Source organism: Amphiura filiformis, chromosome 3 (genome assembly GCF_039555335.1).
Source record: "Amphiura filiformis chromosome 3, Afil_fr2py, whole genome shotgun sequence".
Lineage (NCBI taxonomy): Eukaryota > Metazoa > Echinodermata > Ophiuroidea > Amphilepidida > Amphiuridae > Amphiura > Amphiura filiformis.
In genome coordinates, this window is record NC_092630.1 from 16,370,927 (window position 1) to 16,396,452 (window position 25,526).

At 36.8% G+C, this 25,526-nt stretch overlaps 2 protein-coding genes across 2 annotated transcripts; one reads left to right on the forward strand and one right to left on the reverse strand.

The window, feature by feature from the left end:
- Positions 1 to 1,940: 1,940 nt before the first annotated feature.
- Positions 1,941 to 22,542, reverse strand: LOC140148116 (nucleolar protein 16-like). Its single transcript, XM_072169970.1, has 5 exons — positions 22,369 to 22,542; positions 5,378 to 5,486; positions 4,226 to 4,310; positions 2,951 to 3,057; positions 1,941 to 2,196 (listed from the first exon to the last, which is right to left on the reverse strand). Exons 1-5 carry the CDS (start codon positions 22,464 to 22,466, stop codon positions 2,050 to 2,052), a joined length of 546 nt encoding a protein of 181 aa, XP_072026071.1. The 5' UTR covers positions 22,467 to 22,542; the 3' UTR covers positions 1,941 to 2,049.
- A 149-nt stretch (positions 22,543 to 22,691) lies between these two features.
- On the forward strand, positions 22,692 to 24,960 carry LOC140147092 (HIG1 domain family member 2A, mitochondrial-like). The gene is made up of 2 exons (XM_072168865.1): positions 22,692 to 22,872; positions 24,797 to 24,960. The coding sequence occupies exons 1-2, from the start codon at positions 22,692 to 22,694 to the stop codon at positions 24,958 to 24,960; spliced, it is 345 nt and encodes a 114-aa protein (XP_072024966.1).
- The last annotated feature ends 566 nt before the right edge of the window (positions 24,961 to 25,526 follow it).

Below are 25,526 nucleotides of genomic sequence, written 5' to 3' on the forward strand. Positions count from 1 at the left end.
CTTCTTTTATTCCATTATTCCATTAACAATATAACCATGTCAATGCATGCTCTGCATTTGCTAACACTTCTTAGGGCTTGATATCTCTGGTAGATAACAAGCAATACACTTGTATGTGTATATGCTATCTTCAGTAGAAAGCACTACATTTGTAGTATTAAATTGGAATCATAAAACCAATCAACTGAGGCTACGGTATCATACCTTATCCTAGGTGCATCTACAGGCCGTCTGATGATCTGTTTATTCATGGTCGTTGTCTTGTGACAAGTTGTTGTTGCCAGAAGTTGTTGATTTTGAGTCAAACTTCTTAGGAATGTTCTTGATCATAGAATTGTAGGAGATCTAGGGAGGGCAGTCAAGACCCCCCAAAAAAAAAATCTGGCAAATTAAACATAGGCTTTCACCATCCCAATTTGCCTCTCAGCTTGTCATAATTTTAAGCCAGTTATGATGGGATGCCACATTGTTTAATTTTGTACAGTAAAAGAGTGAAAAGAAGACACTTCATTTTTCAAATTTTGAGATAGAATTCATGAGATATAGAATCTGTCTGTTTATTTTACTGCTTATTATCAGTTTACATATACACTTCATAATTAAAAGCTTCAACATAAAAAGCTTATGTTTAAGGTGTCAAGCGAGGTGTTTACAGTTTGATGGAGAATACAAGGAGGCACTACAAATAAAAATAGAGAACGAGAATATTCCCCCATGGCTGACATCCTTAATAATACAGGGTGGTATATGGAATCTGAATTCTCTTTAACTCTATTTCTGTGATTAAAATCAAATTCTGTAGCACTTAAAAGATAAAACCTTAACTTGCGTAATATGCATTTGCTACATGGTACTACCCTTTAAAAAAAAGAAGCCATTTTAAACTTGGGTGTTATGATTGTTGTACAATGTATCAAGGGTTGAGAATCAGAAAGATGAAAATACTGTAAGTCAACCAGCTACTGCCATACATACATACACATGTAAGTCTGAGTTGACGCTTTTTTCTCAGTACCAAAATCTATTTTTTCTGGTTGTCAACCCTGCCAGGCAGACTCAACTCGGACTTACCTATTCAGGGTCAGAAATTCGCAACCAAGTGCGAGAATACTTTTGGATTTTCCCAGTGGAATTTTGCAAGAATCCATGGATTCTCGTCATATAACTTTGCATGAAGAATTGAAATATTTACGAGAATCCATTTAGATTCTTGCAATTTTAATGATGAGAATCTTTGCAAGAATGGATTCTCGGATTCTCGCAGAATTTCTGACCCTGCCTATTTCTGTTGGTAGCTGGTTTACTCCAATGTCCCAAAAGTTCAGTCTTGCTGGTTCTCAACCCTCGATACATGTATATGAAGTACAGCATATATTTTGACCTCAAGCTTATACTTGGAGACTGGAGTTTTATTCCATATCACATTTTAAGGATTATAATCAACAAATAAGTATTTCAGTCTGAAATTTGGTTCCAAAAAATATGAGTGAAATTTCATTACCTTCCAGGCAGCTGTTGTAGTTGCTCAAAATACACTTTCAACACAATATTATACCAGCAGCATATTTTGTTATCATACATTCAACACATGTTGCAGTGAGAAGTGCCAATCTGTTCTGCTGCCATCTGAGATTTATAACCCAAACTCAGCAGCTAAATTCTCAAAAAAAACCCAGAAAATCATCAGTCCACTTGTGCTTCAATTTGATGTCATCGCAATCTGAGCAACGGAACCAGCCCTACCATTTCATCCAAACCATGTCCTGTGGTGGTGATAATGGATCCCTGCATCTGAAACTGCTGCCACACATGAGGATGGAGATGTATTATCCTTGACTGAGGCAGATTTTGTCATTTATTTTTAGTCAGTTAATGTCATTGCCAGGCTATTAAGTCAGGGGCGTAGCAAGAGCCTCAGGGGTCCATGGACAAAAAGCAGTGTAGGGCCCTTATCTCCTTTATCAGCCCTGTTTCATTTTCACTTTTGCTCTGGGCCCCTGCCCAACCGCTCGCTACGGCCCCTGCTATAATAAGTTAGAATAGAAACACTCAGCTCATCTGACTCTGTTCTTCTCTCTGTTTCTTATCTTCTAGATATTTCTTATACTGTTCTGGCATTTGTTTAAATAAGGCAATCTTCTTCTTGATCTGTTTGGGCGTGTCTTGGTAGTAATTCTTCTTATCTCTAGCCATGGCCTGAAAACAGAGAAAGCACACAAAATTGGTTTAGCATGTAATAAGAATACTACCTAGTTTCAAAAACAAAGATACAAGAATGAGTGGATGTTCTTACTTCTTAGTCATCCAGAAGTTGGAAACACAATTTGGAAATATATCAAATTCTGGAACTTGGACCCAGTACCACACATGTGTGTTTTTCCTGTTAACTACAATTTGTTACTGTAAAGTGTGCTGAGGCTTGTGGATCAACGTCTAGGCATTGTGCCTGTGCGTAGTGCACTATAAATCACTGCGTTTTTTTGTTTTTTCGGGTTTTTTTTACTTACAATATAGTATTACAAAATGAGTATCATGTGTCCGCTAAATGTTGTTGACATACATACTGCAATCATATCATCATTCACGAATGATAACAATGTCCATCTTTGGGCCAGTTCGTACAATGACTGTGTCGTAATTGCCTACGAATATTTCCTGCATGTCCGCATTTCGTCGGTGTATATACGAGTATATGCAAATCTGAGTATGACCAGAACCAATTGCTATGCAATGATGAAGTGTTGACTGTGTGAACGCTCTCATCTTATTCAAAAGACTAACAAAAATATCCAAACTAAAGATTTTTATTTGAAAACAATTTTGCATGATTTTTTTTTAACATGGTGGAACAAATTTAAGAAATCACAAACAGTTTCGCCTGTACACTATAATCCCAGGGACTATACCCCCACCCACCAGGTTCAACTTGAATTGTTTTGAAGAGACCTACCTTGTAATCTTCCCCATACTTGTCCATCAGGTGTATACAGTATTTCACCATGGGGTCCGAGAGTTTCATTCTTTTGGCATACGGTAAACTAGCCTCCTGCATCATTTCTGCAAAATATAAAAGAAAGTCACACTTAATACTTTATTGTAACTCAAGTACATTTACCACATAAGTCCATAATCACATATTATCAGAGATGCCACTTTTCCGATTTTTATCGAATTCCGATTTTTTAGAAATCCCGACTAAAATTCCGATTTTTTTTTGGTTAAAATTCTGATTTTATTATTTTTTATTTTTTCCCGAACGGAGCACCTTTTTTTTAAAAGAAATTCTTGTTAGAATCGGCGAAGTGAAATTTCCATCTCTTGATCAATAATACATGTCGTTGGATCGCACTACGTATGTACGCAATACGTTCCTTCCGACTCTTGGAAAGAGACTGTTTGCATACTTGGTCTCGAGTACAGACTCGAAGCAGATACCGGAGTATACGCTGCAACCGGCAAGCAATGAGCGAGGCTACGGAACTGATTGAAAATCGAAGTGAAAATTGACAGTGAAGACTGTCGTCAAAAAAATGAATTTTGTCACTCGTGAGAACGATTTGGCGGAGATGGAAAAGGATATACGAGACAGATTTAATTGGCAGTGGTTAGAGGAGAAAGATATAAACGGAGACTACTTCTCTACGTACGTGAGAAAACTGAAACTTCCAGTTATGTAAGCTTATAATACTTATTAAATATTAATAGTCAATGCATGACATGTGTGTACAACTCTTCCGAATTTTGCAGTTTCGCAGTTTCTTGGAATGTATTTAACCCTCAGAAATGGCCTCTCCTGTAGCTCTAAATGTACAGAAACCCTCTGGCTTCGGGGGGCTCCCTCCGTTCGCCTTTTCAGATTTTTTTGTCAACTACTGGTGGCATCATTGTATTATACATTGTAAGGCTGATGACACAAAATGTACTCCCATTGTAATTAACTTCAAATTTATGCCTCCATACAGTAAATGCTAAATACCTAAAATGAACCAAAATAAAAGTCCACCAATCCGACATCAATGTTCCCAATATTGGCTGATATCCGATCTGATATTCAAAATATAACCTGGGCGTACCTGGACCACGGTAGAAATAAACAAGAGCACCAATGGTGCTGTAGCTCAATTGTTATTTGAAATTTGAAGTTTTCATATTGTATGTTCAGGTATATAAACCGTTAATTAAAAAACTAACTTCAGAAGTACATGTACAATTAAATATAGCTTACCATCAATCACATGTGGTTTCAGTGGTTTGGACTTGTCTGGTTTGTCAACATCCATCTTTTCGATTGGTTGTGGTGCCATTACTTCCTGAAAAGTTTCAAAATACATAACAGAATAACATGTCAATTAAAGTCTGAAGAATTTTGTTACAAACAAATTGTCAAATTTACTGATCTACAAAGTGTCAAGTTGCTAGATAAACACACACACACAGTATTTCTATTTATGCACCCTACTTTGGCTATGCCACTACGGCACCGGGTTCAAGATATTTGCCACTCATTTCAGAACTGAAGATAAAAATCACATTTCTCAAAAACGACACAATATAATGCAATCAAATCAAATCAAAAGCACATATTTTTTACATTTTCAAAGCACATTTTACTTTGCAAGGCTGCTCAAGCGAAGTAAACCACACAGACAAGCCGGACGCAAGTTGTTAAACAGTGGTAGACAACAGTGAAACATGATTGAATTCCTTTAAACAACAAAAACAAGCTACAGATCATGTAATTCACATGATTATTTCATGAGGAATATGTCAGTTAGTCATTGCCACTCAACCTTACAAGTGATTTCTCTGGTTGATATCAGGAATAAAAGTACAAAATAAACCAGCAATGTAAAATTAAGTTCCAAGCATGACAAACTTTTACGCGTAATGTACTGTGTAATAGTGCTTTTGTTAACTTGCGTTTGCAAATACGCTACTGAAAATCCATCACCGCTTTGCAACGTTTGGCTCCAAAAAGGTATAGGAAAAGTTGTTGAAACCGTAATGAAATTAAGATACAGGCAAGTAAATTGGCATAATTTATAGAAACCCCCTAAACGTTACAACTGCTATGGATGAAGACAACCATTTCAGCACAAGTACATGTATGATTACTTATTCTGGCCTGGACAAGTTAGAATGATCATGGAAATAATTCAATTTCAAAATTGCTTTTAACATCTTTGTGCAAATGAACTCTTAACAAATGCAGAGTGGTATAAGAACACACCAGTCCTGTAGATCTTTGTGCCAGCTCCCACTGAGCCATAAAGTTAATAGATGAATTCAATCATATGACAGCGAATGGAGATATGTCTCTCTGCCGCTGAGTTAAATGAGTTAAGCCTTGGCCTACATTCATTAGATCTGTACTTACATGAACTTTGGGAATCCTCAATACTTTGTTAGGATCTGAAGCAACTCCCATGTCCATGAGGTTTTGATGGACTGATTTGTGTTGATCCCATGCATTTTTGAGCTGTTCACTGAAAAGAAAAAAATACATACAAATAGAACTTTGTAGTTTCATAGCAATAATTATTGTAACTGACAGTCGGAGTACAGCATCCAGAGCTTTTCTATGTACTCAGCCAAACATGGCAGAGTAGGTCCCGGATGTTCAGTACATGTTCCTATGATCCTATCTCCTCAACGTTTACCTTTCCAACAAGGAAAGAGATACGAAAAGTGAACGTCTAGATAATAGATATAGACAACATAAATATTTATTTTATGTAGGCTTCCTTGAAAAATCTGTTCTTTTAAAAATGGATATGTAATGTGTTTGGGCCCCCGCCAATTTGGCTGACTCGGGTTACAATGTGATCATATACATGTATCATGTATCATACATTGTAATGTATCATGTGTACATGTGTACATGTAGGTATGCTAGGTGAATTCGAATTTGCCATCAAACTGCATTGTATATGGTCATTTTCACGGTAAAGGGTGTAACTTTGGATTTTTAACATTTTAATCCGTAGTGTTCTAATAAAGCCACAGAATTCCATGATTTTTGGCCACATAAGTCATCTAGTTAGCAGCTACCTTGGGTAGCATAATCAGCTTTGGGAGTTACTGCGTTCAGTTTTAGCAGGCTTAAATGTACTTAATATTGCCATTTTGAAAAACTATAAAAACAGTAACATTTTTGTAAAACCCTGTGTTTTCTTCAGTTACATGTAGTTCATGGATAATTTTTCTTATCCTGAAAGTACAGTCATATGTTCAGTAAACACTACCACATTAGATTTAATTGTGAACAGCCCTGTATTTTTGAGAACCGGACTTCGATATTTGTCGCTTCGAGGCTTCATTTTCCGTTAACAATTGTTAACCAACTTTGTGGGTGTAGCTTTGGTTCATAATTCTTGGTTATTTCTTCACTCCTTCTTGATTCATAACAGTTGTTATCTTAACTTGAAATGGGTAACAAAAATTAGTCGATTTGCAAGCTTTTAAAATTTTTATAAAATCTTGACTTCAAAGAGCCGTTTTTCCGTTAACTTTTTTGAAGCCTCCGAAACATACTGTTCAGCAAGCTTGTGCAAATATAAATAAAAGAGCTCATCCAATCTATTTATCAAAATGTAGCAAAGTAGATCCTCAAGTCACATGTTTTTAAATCGTGGAGATATATATCACCGTTTGAAAATGGGACCCAATACAAACTTTCCGTTAACAATTGAAGCCTCCGAAACAAATGAAGCCTCCAAACAACAATAAGATTAATTATCATCTACATGTATGCATATCTAAATTAGTGTGTTTCATACTGATATCTGCATTGTAATTATTACTTGATATGTGCAGAATGTCATAAAAATAAAAAAAATTTGACATTATGGTTAATGTTTGAAAAATATACTGATACCCACAAAAGCCTGTTTCGGAGGCTTCACATGCAAAAAACACCATACTTAACAAATGGGTGAAAAAATTAACATGTGATAAATCTACAATATCTGCCGCATAGAATCATTGATTCAATACACACAAGAAAATAACAGCTTAGATGATCCTAACACTGTTGTTTGCAAAAAAACTACTTCTGCAATTTTTAACAATTGTTAACATGAAGCCTCCGAAACAAAAAAAAATGACTTGCTGTGATAATTTAATTTTTGTCACAACTGAAATTCAATACTTAGAAGCAAAGCATGAAAATTGGTAATTGTGATATTTTTTACCTATTTTTTTATGTCAACTTGTAGTAGTTAGCCAAATATTTTACTTTTATGATCACCTGTGTTGTTAACTGAAGCCTCCGAAACACAAATCGCTTGAATTGCCAATTCTAAAAAATAACTCCAATTTCTGTGAAACTTGGCTGGGAGGTTCCTTTCATCAAGTAGTATTTGTACATGAAGTTAGACATTCAAATTATTTTAGGAACCCAATTAAAACTTAAAAAATATGTTTAAGGTTTGGAAATTTCCATTGTAAATGACACTTGATGTTAAATATTTTCAAAACTGCAATTACAAACATAGCAAAACATGGTATAAAATTTAACTTATATCTGTTGACTTACTTTGGAATGGGATTTCACATGTATTCCAGCTTTCATGTCATAATTTTCTGAGGTTATGTAAAATACATTTTTTCTTAGATGTTAACCAAAATGTTATGGAAATGTCAAATTTTTTATTAGAAATCAAAAGGTTTAAGCCTTGAAACATTATTTTACTGGAATTTAAGTTGCTTCTATGCATGATTTCAGTTAACAGAAACATATTTAAGTGGTTTGAAATTTTGACCCTAAAAATCAAAAGTTACACCCTTTACTGTGAAAATGACCATATATCAAATTAAAGCCCTTGAGTAAACAAAGCCAAAACTGAAAACTTTTTTTTCATAGCACTTTCCGTAGCAAAGTTACCCAGGCAAACCTTAGTTAACACATTTGCTAGTCAGCCAAATTCGCCGACAATGTCAATGCATATTTACATAGAAATTTAAAACAACTGTTCGAAGAAGGAAACATACATAAATATGTTTTCTATACTTCACTTGACCCAAATATATGATTTTTTATGGTGATAAGTCACTCGCACATGGAATTTTAGAGGGATTTGGATAGCAGTTCCATTAAAAAAGCTGCTATCATAATGAGACTAAGATCTAGAAACACCCCGAAATGCCGCTTTTGGGGAATTTTGCTAGCTGAAACTTTTTGATGAAAGTCAATCTTTGACAAGATGTAACTTTGCTACGGAAAGTGCTATGAAAAAATGGTTTTCAGTTTTGGCTTTGTTTACTCAAGGGCTTTGATTTGATATATAAAATGATGCAGTTTGATGGCAAATTTGAATTCACACTAGCATACTGTCAAGAAGTTGTTTTCCCGGTTTTAAAAGTTTTATGTTAAATAGGATAGTCCCGATTTTTGGCGGAAACCTCTTTTGTTCAGGACAAATTCTGATTGGTAGCCAAAGTCCTCTGGATTGATCAATCTTTTGTTCAGAGCAAAGCCTGATTGGTCACTGAAATCCTGTACCAATCGATTGGGGCTGTTCCGTTTTGTGTCCAAACTCCCTGGCCAGGTTGTTCGTGTTCATATTTTTTTTTTATTCATGTAACGGGAGCAAGTATATTGACGAATGTCCTTTCCTCTAAATATTGAGTCAGTGGAACTTGCCCTTTCACAAATAGGGAGGAGTAAAGTGGAAGTAAGAGCGGCTAAATCGCCGTGACATCCGGGTCTGAACCAGATCAGATCAGTTCTGTCGGGCCGTTCGTGGGCTAGAGACATGCGCCTGGTTTTGCTTAAAAATGTTTCAATTTGTTTTATAGGTTTTTCATCAAAAATTTAGTGTGGGAATAACTCCACCTTGAGAGTGAATTCCCTACACAAGTTTGGTCAAAATTTTAGCTCGACCAACGCCGAGAAAGCAAAAAGAAATGTGTTTTAAAATATAAACACGTGTGAAATTTTGAGAAAACAAAATGGCGTCGAACATGTCCAAAGCCTTTCGCCATACAGAAGTGATGGTTTGGTAAGTGTCGTAAACCTTAAAATCTGTTCCACTGACTGACTGCCCTCCATTTATCCATGTTTGAAAATATTATCAGAGATGTGTGAGGAATTATATTGGCGTTCTATTACGGGACACAAATAGAAAATGGGGAAAAATTGTTGTTGTTTTGCGAGAAACTCAGACACCGTTGCCTCAAATTTTAAAAAGTCCACGGCGTTGGATATGCTGTGGCTTCTTCATTGATTTGCGATATTTTGATTATTTGAATTGATTGATGTCATATTTTGTTAAGCTTAAGAATTGCACTTTTGTATTTGCCTCAAAATTTAAAAAGTCCACGCGTTTTGAATGCTGTGGCTTCTTTATTCGAATTCGAAAATTAATTTGTGTATTATTTTGGATGTTCTGAATTGATTGGTGATATATTTTGGTAAGATTAAGATTTGCACTTTTTGTATTTGTACCATCCGGCGAAGAAAATACAAATTATTTTGTGGTCATTTCGATGTGAAGTGACATTTTTGTTGGAAAATTAAGTTGCGCAATTCAATTTGAATAATCAACAATGTCATGATCGTCTTCATGAATGTTGGTGTCTGGTTTTCTCGAGAAACGAATTAACCTCGAGTGCTGAAAATTTTAGCAAATGAGTTTGTGGCGTCACAAAAATTAAAAAAAAAAAAAAATGGTTTTATAAGCTTAAACTTTGTTTAAATTGAGAATTGATTGATGAATAATTTTCATTAATCAACTTTCATGACTTTCATCCAAATTTTTGAAAGGGAAATGATCGATTCAATTGATCGGTCAGGTTGATTGATTTTATTGGAAAGGTATTTACCGATCACTTGATCGGATTGATTATTAGAAATTGATTGATCAATAATTTTTATTAATCAACTTTCATCCAAATTTTGAAAGGGAAATGATCGATTCAATTGATCGGTCGGGTTGATTGATTTTATTGGAAAGGTATTTACCGATCAATTGATCGGATTGATTATTAGAAATTGATTGATCAATAATTTTTGTTAATCAACTTTCATCCAAATTTTTGAAAGGGAAATGATCGATTCAATTGATCGGTCGGGTTGATTGATTTTATTGGAAAGGTATTTACCGATCACTTGATCAGATTGATTATTAGAAATTGATTGATCAATAATTTTTATTAATCAACTTTCATCCAAAATTTTGAAAGGGTGTTGGTCGGTGCATTTTATCGATCAGCACTGGGGTATTTAGGGTTTCACACTTGATCAGATTGATTATTAGAAATTGATTGATCGATAATTTTTATTAATCAACTTTCATCCAAAAATTTTGAAAGGGTGTTGGTCGGTGCATTTTATCGATCAGCACTGGGGTATTTAGGGTTTCACACTTGATCAGATTGATTATTAGAAATTGATTGATCGATAATTTTATTAATCAACTTTCATCCAAAAATTTTGAAAGGGTGTTGGTCGGTGCATTTTATCGATCAGCACTTGGGGTATTTAGGGTTTCACAAATTGGTCAGTTATAATATTGACAAATTACTTGAAAAGTAATAAGCCGATTGATTAATCGGGAATTTATTTTTGTCTCGATTCATGTTGAATCGTTATTTTATGTGAGAAACAAATCTCAAATATTGTGTCCCTGGTTCCATTATACCAGAGAAATTGAATTTGCTATTTAAATTTATATTTATATTTATATTTTTGCAATTCAAAAATAATTAATAAATTTACTGAACTGTAAAACCTAGATTCAGGGTGAATTTATTTCGTCTCAAGGTCAAGAGTATAAATTAGGCACTTGATTCCCTTCATATTTTTCAATTTTAAGGCCACGCTACCCACGGCCAGGGAATTGTCGGACTTCGTCGCAAGTCCGACTTTTATTCCAATTTTCCCAAACCCCTGGTCTGTGACATAAATTTTGGTGGCAGCGGTCTGTCTCAATTACCAGGCCTTAATTTTGGTGACAGCGGCACAGCTGCATTTGTCCAGTTCAACCTTATATCATTGGGTTTTTATTATCTTAAAAACCTTTTAGTCCTTCAAAATTTTAGGGTAGTAAATACAAGTGCTTGATTTATTTGAATTGTCTCACTGTTACTTAAATATTTTCATTGTTTAGTAAATTAAAAAAAAAAAAAATAATGGCAAAACAAGGACCAAATTTCAAATTATCTTATACTCCACTTTCATTCATGGAGGAAGGTGCAATTAGATTCAATGCAGATGAAGTAGATATGAATACTTTGGGTCATCAATATGATCAATCTCATGTTAAAAAGGAAGATGAAATTGAACAACATCTGCATGACCTTGCAAATAGGGTGGCAAAAGCAAGTGAATCTGGTTCATATCTTGCAGATCAAGATGGGGAGTATCTGGATGAAAGAATTCATCCCGATACAGAGGTTAAAAATTCTGTAAGGGCTGATGCATGTACAAATACACAAGCCCGTCCAAGGGTATTAAAGAAAACTCAAATTCCCCACCAACAGTCAGTGGAACAGATGGTTTTTCTGTGGAGCATGGGCTGCTGCATAACCCTGGTACTCAAAGGCAAACTTCCATAATCCCCATGGTTATTCAAATTCTTTGCCCGGTGATAATTCGAGAATACATCGGAACACCAATTGCAAACCAGAACCCTACAGTGGTGATACAGATTTAACTTCGTGGTTGGTTCATTTTGATTTGATGTCAGAAATTAACAGGTGGGAAGGAATAGTAAAAGCTAAATTTATGGGAGGTGCATTACGTGGCGAAGCTTTGCGATTATATGCTTCCCTCAGCAAAGAGTCGCGTGCAGATGCCGACATAATTGCGCATGAATTGTGTAGTAGATTCAGTCCGTGTGACCCAGCGCAGTCGTATCGTTTGCGACTAAGACAGAGACGTCGTAAACCTAATGAATCTTTGTCTGCATTAGCTACTGCGATTAGAGTGCTAACAGCTAAAGCTTTTCCAGATGCGCCTCATTCCGTTGCAGACGACATTGCAATCGACCATTTTGTGGAAGCCTTAGAAGGAAATAAGCAATTGAGAATGGCGATAAGACGAAAACAACCAAAAACCATGTCGGAAGCATTGGCGACTGCAAGGTTTGAGGAGGGACTGATTCAGGTTGATGAGGATCGAAATCCATTAGCTCGCAGAACAGCAGCGCTGCAAAATGCTGACAATTTATTAGCACCGTCCCCAGTAGTGAATAGTAAACCTCTTGATGCAGGCGTATGCCTAGTAGTATTATAGGTCAAAATACAACTTTTGTTTCACAACCTGAACTTGAGACTGGTAACACTAAATTAGGACTCACAGATTTGGAAAACCCTAATACAAATATATTTAAAAAGAAAAGTGAAGAAGCTTGGAGGTATAAAGTAGAGAGAAAGATAGATTCATTAACTGCAGAAAGAGATGACTTGACAGAGAAGGTTCAGACTTTGATACAAATAACTCAACAATTAAAAGGCATGGTTGTTACTAACAATCAACCGAGTACTATTGCTCCTGTTCAGACAAATGATTATTATCCAATACGTAGGCCAAGACCACGCTCACAGGTGCAGTGTTATCATTGCTATAGTTTTGGACATTACAAAACGAATGTCCCCACTTGTCAAACACACGATATGGATGGATGAATAATAGGCCAAGGATGAATCCAGCTGGAAATATGTATATCCCTCCATCTAATAACATGCAGGTCCCACCATCTGGTAATATGCAGTTCCTCCAGCTGGTAACGCATATGGACCACTAACCAGTCATAATAATCATGGTAATACCAGTAGTAATATGAATAGTAGTCCAACTTGTAACATGTATGGTCAAACAACTTGTAGTAATGGTAATCAGACTAGTAATATGTATGGTGAAATGTCTAGGGAGACACATGGACAGGACATGTCAAACGGTGGATATAAAGTCCAGAATAGTAGTCCGTTACCTCATCCAGCTGATAGTATTCCCAGTGTTCGTGATGGTTATTTTGTAGGAAATTCAAGGAATCAGTCAACAGGTGCAGATTTAAACTCTGTTCGGTTGCCCAAGACAGGGCCAATGAGCAACCTACTGCAAACAAGGCCCAGGTAGTCAAGAAATCAATTTATGCAATGGTTAGAATTGGTAAGCAGGATATTAAGATGCTTGTAGATAGTGGTTCAACTGACACTTTGATTCATCCCAAGGTTTGGGAATTATTTCCAAAGGAGATTACTGATCAGCTTAAGCCTTATTTACCCCCCAATTGCAGCTGCAAATGGTCAGGTGTTGAAAGTACATGGTGTATGTGGAGAACTTGATATGCAGTTAGGGAAAGTACAGGTTAAACATCCAGTTTTGGTCGCTGACATTGAACCTGCTGGAATTTTAGGAAATGATTTTATGCATTCTTTTGGAGGAATTGTAGATGTACGGAAGGGCACAGTTACTATCATGGATAAACAAATTCCAGTAGTAGTTGAAACATCTCCTTCCCAATGTTGTCGGGTAGCTGTACTTAATACTACAACCATTCAGCCAGGACAGGAATTGATTATTCCAGGTCGACTTGTTAGTAGGAAGCCAGCAGGAATAGGTATTGTGGAAGCGACTAAACAATTTGTTGAGCGTGATAGTGGTGTCCTTGTTGCAAGGTCAGTGGTTGATTTTGATTGCACAAGAGTTCCTTTGAGGTTGGCAAATTTTTCTAGTGAACCAGTGGTACTTTATCAAGGTACAAATGTAGCATTGTTACAGCCTGCTGAGTTAGTACAGTCATTAGGGAATGGTGATGAAGCAAACACACAAGACCAAATTGATACCAATTTATTTGAAAGTACATGTAACACAATTAACAACATAGACACTGAGGAAATACAAACAAGTAGTTCTTCAAATGAATTCAAGAATACAAATTCATATGGTGTAAGTGAGAATAAAGTTAGATCCAAGACTGATAATTCATTACAAGATATTGTTGAGACAAATTCAAAAGAGCAGAAGAAGGACATAGTGAATGATGATTTAAAGGAGTTAATACATCGGACAATCCCAGATTTAGATAATAATCAAAAAGAAGCGGTGGTGAATGTGATTAAAAAACACAAAAAGGTTTTTTCAGAAAATAGTGAACCAGGGAGAACTTCTTTAGCATATCATCATATCAATACAGGTGATTGTACCCCAATAAGACAGCCGCCTAGGCGTTTGCCTTTTCATCAACGTGCAGAAGTAGAAAATGAAATTCAGAGTATACTTCAAAAAGGCATCATTAGTCCTTCTCAGTCACCATGGCAGTCCCCAGTAGTAATTGCAAAGAAGAGTGATGGTACTTTTACGATTTTGTGTTGATTTTCGCAAAATTAATTTGAATGTCCGAGTGGATTCGTATCCACTTCCTAGGATAGATGATACTTTAGACGCTCTATCAGGTTCACAATGGTTTTCTACATTAGATTTGACCTCGGGTTATTGGCAGATAGAAGTTGCCCCAGAAGACAGACAGAAAACAGCATTTTCCACTGGTACGGGACTTTATGAGTTCAACGTACTCCCATTTGGTTTGACAAATGCGCCTCGGACTTTCGAGCGCCTTATGGAGCGTGTGTTATCAGGGTTGCAATGGCAAATTTGTCTGGTCTATTTGGATGACATCATTATTTTTAGTAAGACCTTTGAAGATCATCTTACAAGGATGGAAACTGTGTTTACTAGACTTGAACAAGCAGGGCTTAAACTTAAACCCAAAAAGTGTGATTTGTTAAAAACACGAGTTCTATACTTAGGTCATGTTATTTCACGTGATGGAGTATCAACAGATCCAAAGAAAATTGACAAAGTTAGAAATTGGAAGGTACCTACAAATGTGAAAGAAGTCAGACAATTTTTAGGCCTGTGTTCCTATTATAGACGTTTTGTGAAATCATTTTCTACAATAGCAGCACCTCTACATCGTCTCACAGAGAAAGATACTATTTTCATTTGGACCGAAAAATGTCAAAAAGCGTTTGAGGAATTGAGAAATCATCTAACAACCTCCCCAATTTTAGCATTTCGGATTTTTCCAAGAGTTTTATATTGGACACTGATGCAAGTGGAGATGGTATAGGGAGTGTATTGTCACAGGTTCAAGATGGAAAGGAAAGAGTTATCGCCTATGCGAGTAAGAAACTTTCCAAATCAGAACGGAAATACGATGTAACACGGAGAGAAATGTTGGCAGCAGTTTCATTTGTTAAACATTTTCGCCATTTCCTGTATGGGAGAACATTCAGACTTAGAACAGATCATGGTTCTTTAAGGTGGTTATCAAATTTCAAGGAGATAGATGGTCAAGTAGCAAGGTGGTTCAAGTTCTTGCAATGTTTGAATTTGAAATTGAACATAGGCCTGGTAAAAACATAATAATGCAGACGCACTCTCACGACATCCCGATGTGTATGAAGCAGATAGATGTGACTCGGCAAGGTGTTGTTCAGTTTCTCACACAGGTAGTTCCAAGGACATAAAGTCAATAGTGTGTACATGTACTGGTGCATTCAGTCTTGCAGGATTAGATTCCCAGTCCCTTGCATTAGCTCAAAAACAAGATACTCGTATTTCACCAATAATAGATCTTTTGAAAAAGAGTTCTACTCGTCCTACATTGGAAGCTGTTTCTGGTTTGGATCCAGGCATTGAGTTTTGCAAAGTGACAGGTGTGCTGTAAATCGCACGCCTGGATAACCCGAGGTGTGCTCTTAGGTGTGCTGCAAATCGCACACCTAAATAAATCAAGGTGTGCTTTTTTCAAAACTGGTGTATGACTATGATTTCATTTTCAGTTAAAACTTAGCAATATTGTGACTACATGTACTTTTTTTAATTGGCCACGGTTAAGCTCTGGGGTAATGAACAGTGCATTCTGCAAAGATGTCTTTTAGCTGTAAATTTGCTTTGGTGATAACTTTGCTTGTATCATTCGTGGTTAATTAAAAAAATACAATAACAAGAAAAAATTATTTTACAAGTTGGTATGCACAAAGGGCAAAGTTGTATTGTGTTCATATCACAATCTACCGTAATTTTTTTAATTTTGTTTTGTTACATTTTTATATTCCCCCTGGATTTAGAATGTCCCTGGACCTTGGACTAATTGCTAGTGTCATTTGTAATTAATTTAATAAAAATACAAAAAAATTACATAAAGATTTAAAAAATTATAAATTTTGTTTAAAATAGGCAAATTCGAAACAAATGTTCACATAATAATCTATGAATGATTTTCAAATGCATTTGTTTTGTATGCTTCTTTACATCATAAATAGGTTGCAATGTGAACATCAATTATAAATTTGCCTATTTTGAACATGAATTAATAATTTTTTAAATCTTTTGTAATTTTTTTTTTTATTTCTAAAAATTTTTCAGGGACATTCTTAAGTTCCAGGGACATTCTAAATCCACAAAAAGCAAACTTTTTTTTTTAGGCGTATGCGAAAAATCGCACCTCGGCGCATTTTCAGGCGTGCGGCGCGTGCGAATCGCACTCGCACGCCTTAAAACTCAATGCCTGTGGATCGTTTTTCAAAGATATTATGGAGCCAGTGGGATCAGTTGACTTTGAAAGAGGGAGTGTTGTATAGAAAATATATTTCATCATCAAGAGTAACATATGTACAATTTGTAGTTCCGCAAGCATTAAAGAATGAAGTGTTGATATTTGCTCATGATACTAGAACAGCGGGTCATTTAGGACAGAGGAGAACTCTGGGTAAAATCAGAAAATCATATTATTGGCCAAGTTATCGTAGAGATGTGAATGATTATGTCAGAAGTTGTGTAGCTTGTCAAACTAGAAAACGTCCAACAGGGAAACGAAGACGGGCTCCTATGAAACTTTGTCAAGTTGGCGCACCATTAGAACGCATAGCTTTAGATATTTTAGGACCACTGCCTCAGTCTAAGAATGGCAACAAATATATTGTGGTAATAATGGATTACTTTACCAAATGGGTAGAGGCGATACTGCGTTGCCAGATCAAAAGGCTGAGACAGTGGCCCAAGCGCTAACTACTGAATTCATATGTCGCTATGGAGTACCGTTAACAGTACATACAGATCAAGGATCAAATTTTGAGAGTACACTTTTTCAAGAAGTATGTCGCTTGTTGTCAATAGATAAGACGCGAACTACTGCTTATCACCCACAGTCTGATGGCTTGGGTGAGCGCATGAATGCGACTTTAGAAACCATGGTATCAATGTATGTGTCAAATGACCAAACGGATTGGGATGAACACCTTCCATTTGTTCTTATGGCTTACAGAGCAAGCGAGCAAGAGTCAACAGGCGCTACGCCAAATTTGTTGATGTTTGGGAGGAAATTTCTTTACCATTGGATGTTCTAATAGCTCCACCACCAGGTGAAACAATTGAGTCGCCTTCATCTTATGCCCTTAATATTAGAAATAAACTGGAAGTTGCCTTTGAGGTTGCCAGAAATAATATGCAAGCAGCCCAGGTGAGACAAAAAAGGGTATACTGACACAAAAGCCCACGGAAGACCCTACAGAACTGGAGATACTGTGTGGTTGTACACAGAAACTAGAAAACGGGGGGTAACACCAAAACTTCAATGTTTTTGGAATGGGCCATGTGTAATTGAACGCCAATATTCTACTTCCAATTACATGATCAAATTGCCAAATGGTAAATGTAGTGTAGTTCATTATGATCGGTTAAAACCATGTGTATTGAGAACGACTGGTGAAGTGCATGAAAACAGGGAAGAGCGAACCTCAAGAAAACCAGACAGAAGAGGACAATGTGAATACCAGTGCCATATCAGAAGAGGACGAAGTCATGAATGGGTGTACAGTTGACGTGCCTTCCCTTTCCCAAGTCCCTCTTGGTGCTGTGGCGTCGGGTGACGAAAATTTGTCACCAGAAACAGTGGCGAACCAATTAATGAACATTGAGACAGATCAGTCTCCGTCTTCAGTGGTGGCGTCGGGTGACGAAAATTTGTCACCAGAAACAGTGGCGAACCAATTAATGAACATTGAGACAGATCAGTCTCCGTCTTCAGTGGTGGCGTCGGGTGACGAAAATTTGTCACCAGAAACATCAATGGCGAACCAATTAATGAACATTGAGACAGATCAGTCTCCGTCTTCAGTGGTGGCGTCGGGTGACGAAAATTTGTCACCAGAAACATCAATGGCGAACCAATTAATGAACATTGAGACAGATCAGTCTCCGTCTTCAGTGGTGGCGTCGGGTGACGAAAATTTGTCACCAGAAACATCAATGGCGAACCAATTAATGAACATTGAGACAGATCAGTCTCCGTCTTCAGTGGTGGCGTCGGGTGACGAAAATTTGTCACCAGAAACATCAATGGCGAACCAATTAATGAACATTGAGACAGATCAGTCTCCGTCTTCAGTGGTGGAGTCGGGTGACGAAAAATTGTCACCAGAAACATCAATGGCGAACCAATTAATGAACATTGAGACAGATCAGTCTCCGTCTTCAGTGGTGGCGTCGGGTGACGAAAATTTGTCACCAGAAACATCAATGGCGAACCAATTAATGAACATTGAGACAGATCAGTCTCCGTCTTCAGTGGTGGCGTCGGGTGACGAAAATTTGTCACCAGAAACATCAATGGCGAACCAATTAATGAACATTGAGACAGATCAGTCTCCGTCTTCAGTGGTGGCGTCGGGTGACGAAAATTTGTCACCAGAAACATCAGTAGCGAACCAATTAATGAACATTGAGACAGATCAGTCTCCGTCTTCAGTGGTGACGTCGGGTGACGAAAATTTGTCACCAGAAACATCAGTGGCGAACCAATTAATGAACATTGAGACAGATCAGTCTCCGTCTTCAGTGGTGGCGCCGGGTGACGAAAATTTGTCACCAGAAACATCAGTGGCGAACCAATTAATGAACATTGAGACAGATCAGTCTCCGTCTTCAGTGGTGGCGTCGGGTGACGAAGTTTCATCACCAGAAACATCTACAGTCGCAATTGCAGCTGTAAATGATGAACAACTCTCATCAGATTCATCAATGGTCGACATCTCTTCAACGCAAGTTCAAGTTTCGTCACATAACAGTGAAGCTGCAGGTGTTACCAGTGAAATGAGCAATGAACTGTGTCAGAAATCATCAGATTCAGATGTTGATGACAAAATCCCAAGTCCCTTACCCTCAAAGGCAAATAAACAGTACACCTGTTCTGCGCCGCCAACAGAGGACAAGAAGACAACCAGCTTGGATGATGAGTGGAGATTATGTCATCGATTTATGAACTTTAATACAAAATGAACTCTGATACATTTCAATGCCATGGACAGGAACACTTGAAAATGAATTATGTTAGGAGTGTTTCTTACAAATTTGCCATTTATTGAGACACTCAATAAATGGCAGGTTTTTAAATTATTGCCATGGTAATTATTAATGAACACTTGGATAAATATTTAATGATTATTACAAATTTGCTATTAATTGCAATTGACAATGGCAGATTTACAAAGAAATATGTTCTTAAAGGGACATTCATGTCTTTTCTTAAAGGAATATACATGCATTTTTTTTTAAAGAGATTTCATGCATTACTACTTTGTGATATTTATGTGTGTTGGTGACGCGAGACGGCGTCTTGGTGGGGAGGGACATTTGTCAAGAAGTTGTTTTCCGGTTTTAAAAGTTTTATGTTAAATAGGATAGTCCCGATTTTTGGCGGGAAACCTCTTTTGTTCAGGACAAATTCTGATTGGTAGCCAAAGTCCTCTGGATTGATCAATCTTTTGTTCAGAGCAAAGCCTGATTGGTCACTGAAATCCTGTACCAATCGATTGGGGCTGTTCCGTTTTGTGTCCAAACTCCCTGGCCAGGTTGTTCGTTTTCATATTTTTTTTTTATTCATGTACGGGAGCAAGTATATTGACGAATGTCCTTTCCTCTAAATATTGAGTCAGTGGAACTTGCCCTTTCACAAATAGGGAGGAGTAAAGTGGAAGTAAGAGCGGCGAAATCGCCGTGACATCCGGGTCTGAACCAGATCAGATCAGTTCTGTCGGGCCGTTCGTGGGCTAGAGACATGCGTCTGGTTTTGCTTAAAAATGTTTCAATTTGTTTTATAGGTTTTTCATCAAAAATTTAGTGTGGGAATAACTCCACCTTGAGTGTGAATTCCCTACACAAGTTTGGTCAAAAATTTTAGCTCGACCAACGTCGAGAAAGCAAAAAGAAATGTGTTTTAAAATATAAACACGTGTGAAATTTTGAGAAAACAAAATGGCGTCGAACATGTCCAAAGCCTTCGCCATACAGAAGTGATGGTTTGGTAAGTGTCGTAAACCTTAAAATCTGTTCCACTGACTGACTGCCCCTCCATTTATCCATGTTTGAAAATATTATCAGAGATGTGTGAGGAATTATATTGGCGTTCTATTACGGGACACAAATAGAAAATGGGGAAAAATTGTTGTTGTTTTGCGAGAAACTCAGACACCGTTGCCTCAAATTTTAAAAAGTCCACGGCGTTGTGATATGCTGTGGCTTCTTCATTCGGTGATACCGAAAATTGATTTATGCATATTTTGATTATTTGAATTGATTGATGTCATATTTTTGTTAAGCTTAAGAATTGCACTTTTGTATTTGCCTCAAAATTTAAAAAGTCCACGGCGTTTTGAATGCTGTGGCTTCTTTATTCGAATTCGAAAATTAATTTGTGTATTATTTTGGATGTTCTGAATTGATTGGTGATATATTTTTGGTAAGATTAAGATTTGCACTTTTTGTATTTGTACCATCCATGAAGCACATACAAATTATTTTGTGGTCATTTCGATGTGAAGTGACATTTTGTTGGAAAATTAAGTTGCTTAATTCAATTTGAATAATCAACAATGTCATGATCGTCTTCATGAATGTTGGTGTCTGGTTTTCTCGAGAAACGAATTAACCTCGAGTGCTGAAAATTTTAGCACATGAGTTTGTGGCCGTCACAAAATTTGGGAGACAACAAAAATGGTTTTATAAGCTTAAACTTTGTTTAAATTGAGAATTGATTGATGAATAATTTTCATTAATCAACTTTCATGACTTTCATCCAAATTTTTGAAAGGGAAATGATCGATTCAATTGATCGGTCAGGTTGATTGATTTTAAGAGAAGGTATTTACCGATCACTTGATCGGATTGATTATTAGAAATTGATTGATCAATAATTTTTATTAATCAACTTTCATCCAAATTTTGAAAGGGAAATGATCGATTCAATTGAACGGTCCGGGTGATTGATTTTATTGGAAAGGTATTTACCGATCAATTGATCGGATTGATTATTAGAAATTGATTGATCAATAATTTTTGTTAATCAACTTTCATCCAAATTTTTGAAATGGAAATGATCGATTCAATTGATCGGTCGGGTTGATTGATTTTATTGGAAAGGTATTTACCGATCACTTGATCAGATTGATTATTAGAAATTGATTGATCAATAATTTTTATTAATCAACTTTCATCCAAAATTTTGAAAGGGTGTTGGTCGGTGCATTTTATCGATCAGCACTGGGGTATTTAGGGTTTCACACTTGATCAGATTGATTATTAGAAATTGATTGATCGATAATTTTTATTAATCAACTTTCATCCAAAAATTTTGAAAGGGTGTTGGTCGGATTGCATTTTATCGATCAGCACTTGGGGTATTTAGGGTTTCACAAATTGGTCAGTTATAATATTGACAAATTACTTGAAAAGTAATAAGCCGATTGATTAATCGGGAATTTATTTTTGTCTCGATTCATGTTGAATCGTTATTTTATGTGAGAAACAAATCTCAAATATTGTGTCCCTGGTTCCATTATACCAGAGAAATTGAATTTGCTATTTAAATTTATATTTATATTTATATTTTTGCAATTCAAAAATAATTAATAAATTTACTGAACTGTAAAACCTAGATTCAGGGTGAATTTATTTCGTCTCAAGGTCAAGAGTATAAATTAGGCACTTGATTCCCCTTCATATTTTTCAATTTTAAGGCCACGCTACCCACGGCCAGGGAATTGTCGGACTTCGTCGCAAGTCCGACTTTTATTCCAATTTTCCCAAACCCCTGGTCTGTGACAATACCTTATGTACATGATGTAGGTTTCCTTGACCAGCCTGTTCTTTTAAATTTCTATGTAAAATATGTATTGAGTTCTAGGCGAATTTGGTTGACTAGCAAATGTGTGAACTAAGGTTTGCCTGGCATACATGCATACCTACATCATGTACAATGTGTATGTGCAACTGCAAGTACTATTAAACTTTTTTTTAAATAAGCTTACAAAAAAATTAACATTTATTAACATTCGGGGATGTCGGTATTTTTTTTAACTCACCATTTGACTGTCGGCATTTTTCTAGCTTTCTTCCACTGCTTTCTCCTGTTGACATTGTAGCCATATTTCTTATTCTGTTTCTTTACTCCTCGTGGCATCTTGTCCCTTTAATTTCCTTCGCTGTCGATATTTCGTTCACGTGTTTTGTGCAACAAATACCCGATCTGCTAGGTTTTCATTAGGCAGCTATCTAATTTACACTCATTTATTAATACAAATATTATAGCTGCTTTATTGGTTTTTACCTTTGGGTTAGTTCATCAACACATCGGTGTTTTTTATAAATAACAATTTATATCGTTCAGTTCGTGTTTACATTAGAAATGGCTGACAAAACTCATCAGTATCCATCCAAAACTCCGTCCAGGCCAGCGGGGCAGTACCCTGCACCAGGGCCGATTGGACCCAGGCCTAGAGAACTAGATGATTTTATCTCAATGCGACCGCTTACATTCAAAGAAAAATTAATTATGAAGACTAAGGAGAACCCATTTGTTCCAATTGGTAAGTACAGGCTGAGCCTGAAGCTGATGAAGTAAGCTTATAAATTTTTTTTTTTTAAGTTGTTTTTAAAACTTCAGTGGTCCGGTACGCACTGGTGAATTGCGATCGCGTAGAAGTGACAAGGTCGCCTACTACGCGCCGCGCCGAAGACCAATGGGCAGTGTTCGATTTACCACCTGCATACCTGCACCAGTGCATGTAACATTCCCTCTGTGCATGCAGCTTTTCACTATCTGCCTGCACGCGTGCATGTACGATTTTAGCGCTAGCGATATGACAAGGCAATATACAAAAGTAAACAAGCAGTCAGTCCGATTTGGAAAAACCCAATCTATTTTAGCGCAATATCCTGACTTCATTAGAAGGGCTGGCGCAAATTGCGCAATTGACAATTCCCGATACCCCTATCACGTGAGAACTGTCACTTTTTTTCATTGACTTCCCTAGTCTCCTACACAGCCAGTTTGCGTCGGTCTGATACTTGTCAATCCTAACGAACATTCGAGATAGCCACATACAGTCTGGTCCGAGACTATGACTTCCCTTAGAGGGGCTAGCGTAATGTGACGTCATCCACCAATTCCCGATACCCTCGCACATAAGCTGTCATTTTCATTTCATTGAAAAAAAAAGAACCGGAATTTAAACCGTGGGAAATACTTGTTTACGTACGGAAAATAATCATAATAATGTCCAGCAAAAAAGGAAATAGCTCAAAAAACACTGCATCATTCTGGAAATTGTACACCTCGTCGGCAACTAGTTCTAGAACAGATGAAGCCACAGCATCCAGTGTTTTGGCTAAGAAATCGGCGAGTGATCGGCATAAAAATGACAATGACAGTGGAGCCGGAATATTATTACAAGCTTAACTGACAATGATCGTGATTCAATGTGATTTTATGTTTGCTTTAATTTTGGTGCATGCACACTTTTTGCTGTGCATGTAGAAATTTTGGGCTACATGCACCAGTGCAGGTAGGAAAAAATTTGTAAATCGGACACTGCCAATGGGTTAGCCGGCTTGTTGTCAAGTGCATTGATCAGCCAATGTCAATGATCAATCAGCGTGATTGTTTATTGCTTTTGCGTGTACGCGATACGCACAGGCACGACCACGGAAGTTTAAAAATAAACAACTTTTAAAAGTATAACATCATCATCAGTATACTTAAAATAGTCCACGATAAAACTCATGTACTACACCCCTGACAGATTTCCATGCTGCTGCAGCAATTGGCATGACATCAGCCAATAGCAATGACAAATAATCACTATAAATGACATTCAACTTCAAATTGCAAATCAAGCCTTCAAGTTGCAAATCAAGCCTTGTGTCACAGCGGCAAGTACAGGGAACTCATACCGTAACTCATACTGCAACTCTGCATAAAGTGTCAGGGACAGACTTAGGTTTCAGTGTTCTACTGGCCCTCCGGGCCAGTGAAATGGCAAATCTATACATGTAGTAAGAATTCCAATTGAATGAACGCAGCTTTCAACAGCTGTACTCGATACAACCGCGATCGTATATCGCATATTTCAAACTACAACGCGAAAGCACGACCTTGGATACAATGCTAACCAATCACGAAAGCGTTGGCATTGTTGATTCACTACCGCGTTACTCACGCACAGTCGCTGCGCTGGCGAATATCGCGCAGTGTGCACGCAAAAAATCATCACGCTATTGAAAGCTGCGTTCATTCAATTGGAATTCTATGTAGTGGCCCTGCAATAAATTTACTGACCCAGCTTTTTCAATATGTTCTACTGCAAAAATATACTTTTCCAAATTTGGGGAGGTGCATAGGCCAGGGCAATACAAAATATTTCTTTACCAATTAAGTAATACTTCAGAAGGATCATGTTCTTCATGAATTTATACCATTTTCTCTTCCCTCTACTTTATTTCAATCAACAGGTGGGGCCCTGACAGTGGTAGCACTAAGCATGGGAATATTCAACTTATACAAAGGAGACAGCCGCAAGCAGCAACTTATGATGAGATTTCGGATTGGTGCACAGGGATTTACAGTAGCCGCTTTGTTATTAGGAGTTGTTTACCATAATTCAAAGAAGAGATGAGAAGCTATCAACTGATAAGAAATTTATTGTACTTTTGGAAGACAATGGAAGACAACATGTAGTTGTTTGTCTTCAGTTATGGCAATAATGGATTTGTAGGCTCTCTACAAATACCTTGAACTGCAAAACTAAATAAAGAAAAGCTAAGTAATTGGATGAAAATGATTGGAGTAAAAATAATACTCAGGAGAACTGAAAATCATGTTTTAATCAACTTTTTCCTTTTGCATGATACATGTATATAAATCATGCTGGAAGAGAGTTGTCAAATTTAGTCAGTCCACTTGATTGGATGGATTTCATCATACTACAATATATAAATAAGCCAAAATGGTATAAATTTCAATGGTAAAGTTCTGTATAAACCTCCTGTTGACTTTGAGTTTTGTTTTGTTTTTTGCCAAATTTTTGGTACCCAATACATTTGTACATGAGTGTTCAATCATATGGAGGTTAGAGAACTTTATCCTTGTAAATTGAGTTGTTTCTGATCACTTGCCATTTTGCATGTATGACGGGTGTATGATCTAGCTGTAGCATGCTGCATTTTGTACTCAGTGTATATA

Bases quoted from the DNA above. Each gene is read 5' to 3' on its own strand.
- LOC140148116 (XM_072169970.1), bottom strand. From the start codon at position 22,466: ATGCCACGAGGAGTAAAGAAACAGAATAAGAAATATGGCTACAATGTC. The intron at 4,311-5,377 runs GTAAGTACAGAT...GAAACTTTTCAG, and splicing joins TGAGGATTCCCAAAGTTCAT to GAAGTAATGGCACCACAACC. The intron at 2,197-2,950 runs GTAGGTCTCTTC...CTCTGTTTTCAG, and splicing joins AGTATGGGGAAGATTACAAG to GCCATGGCTAGAGATAAGAA.
- LOC140147092 (XM_072168865.1), top strand. From the start codon at position 22,692: ATGGCTGACAAAACTCATCAGTATCCATCCAAAACTCCGTCCAGGCCA. The intron at 22,873-24,796 runs GTAAGTACAGGC...TTCAATCAACAG, and splicing joins GAACCCATTTGTTCCAATTG to GTGGGGCCCTGACAGTGGTA.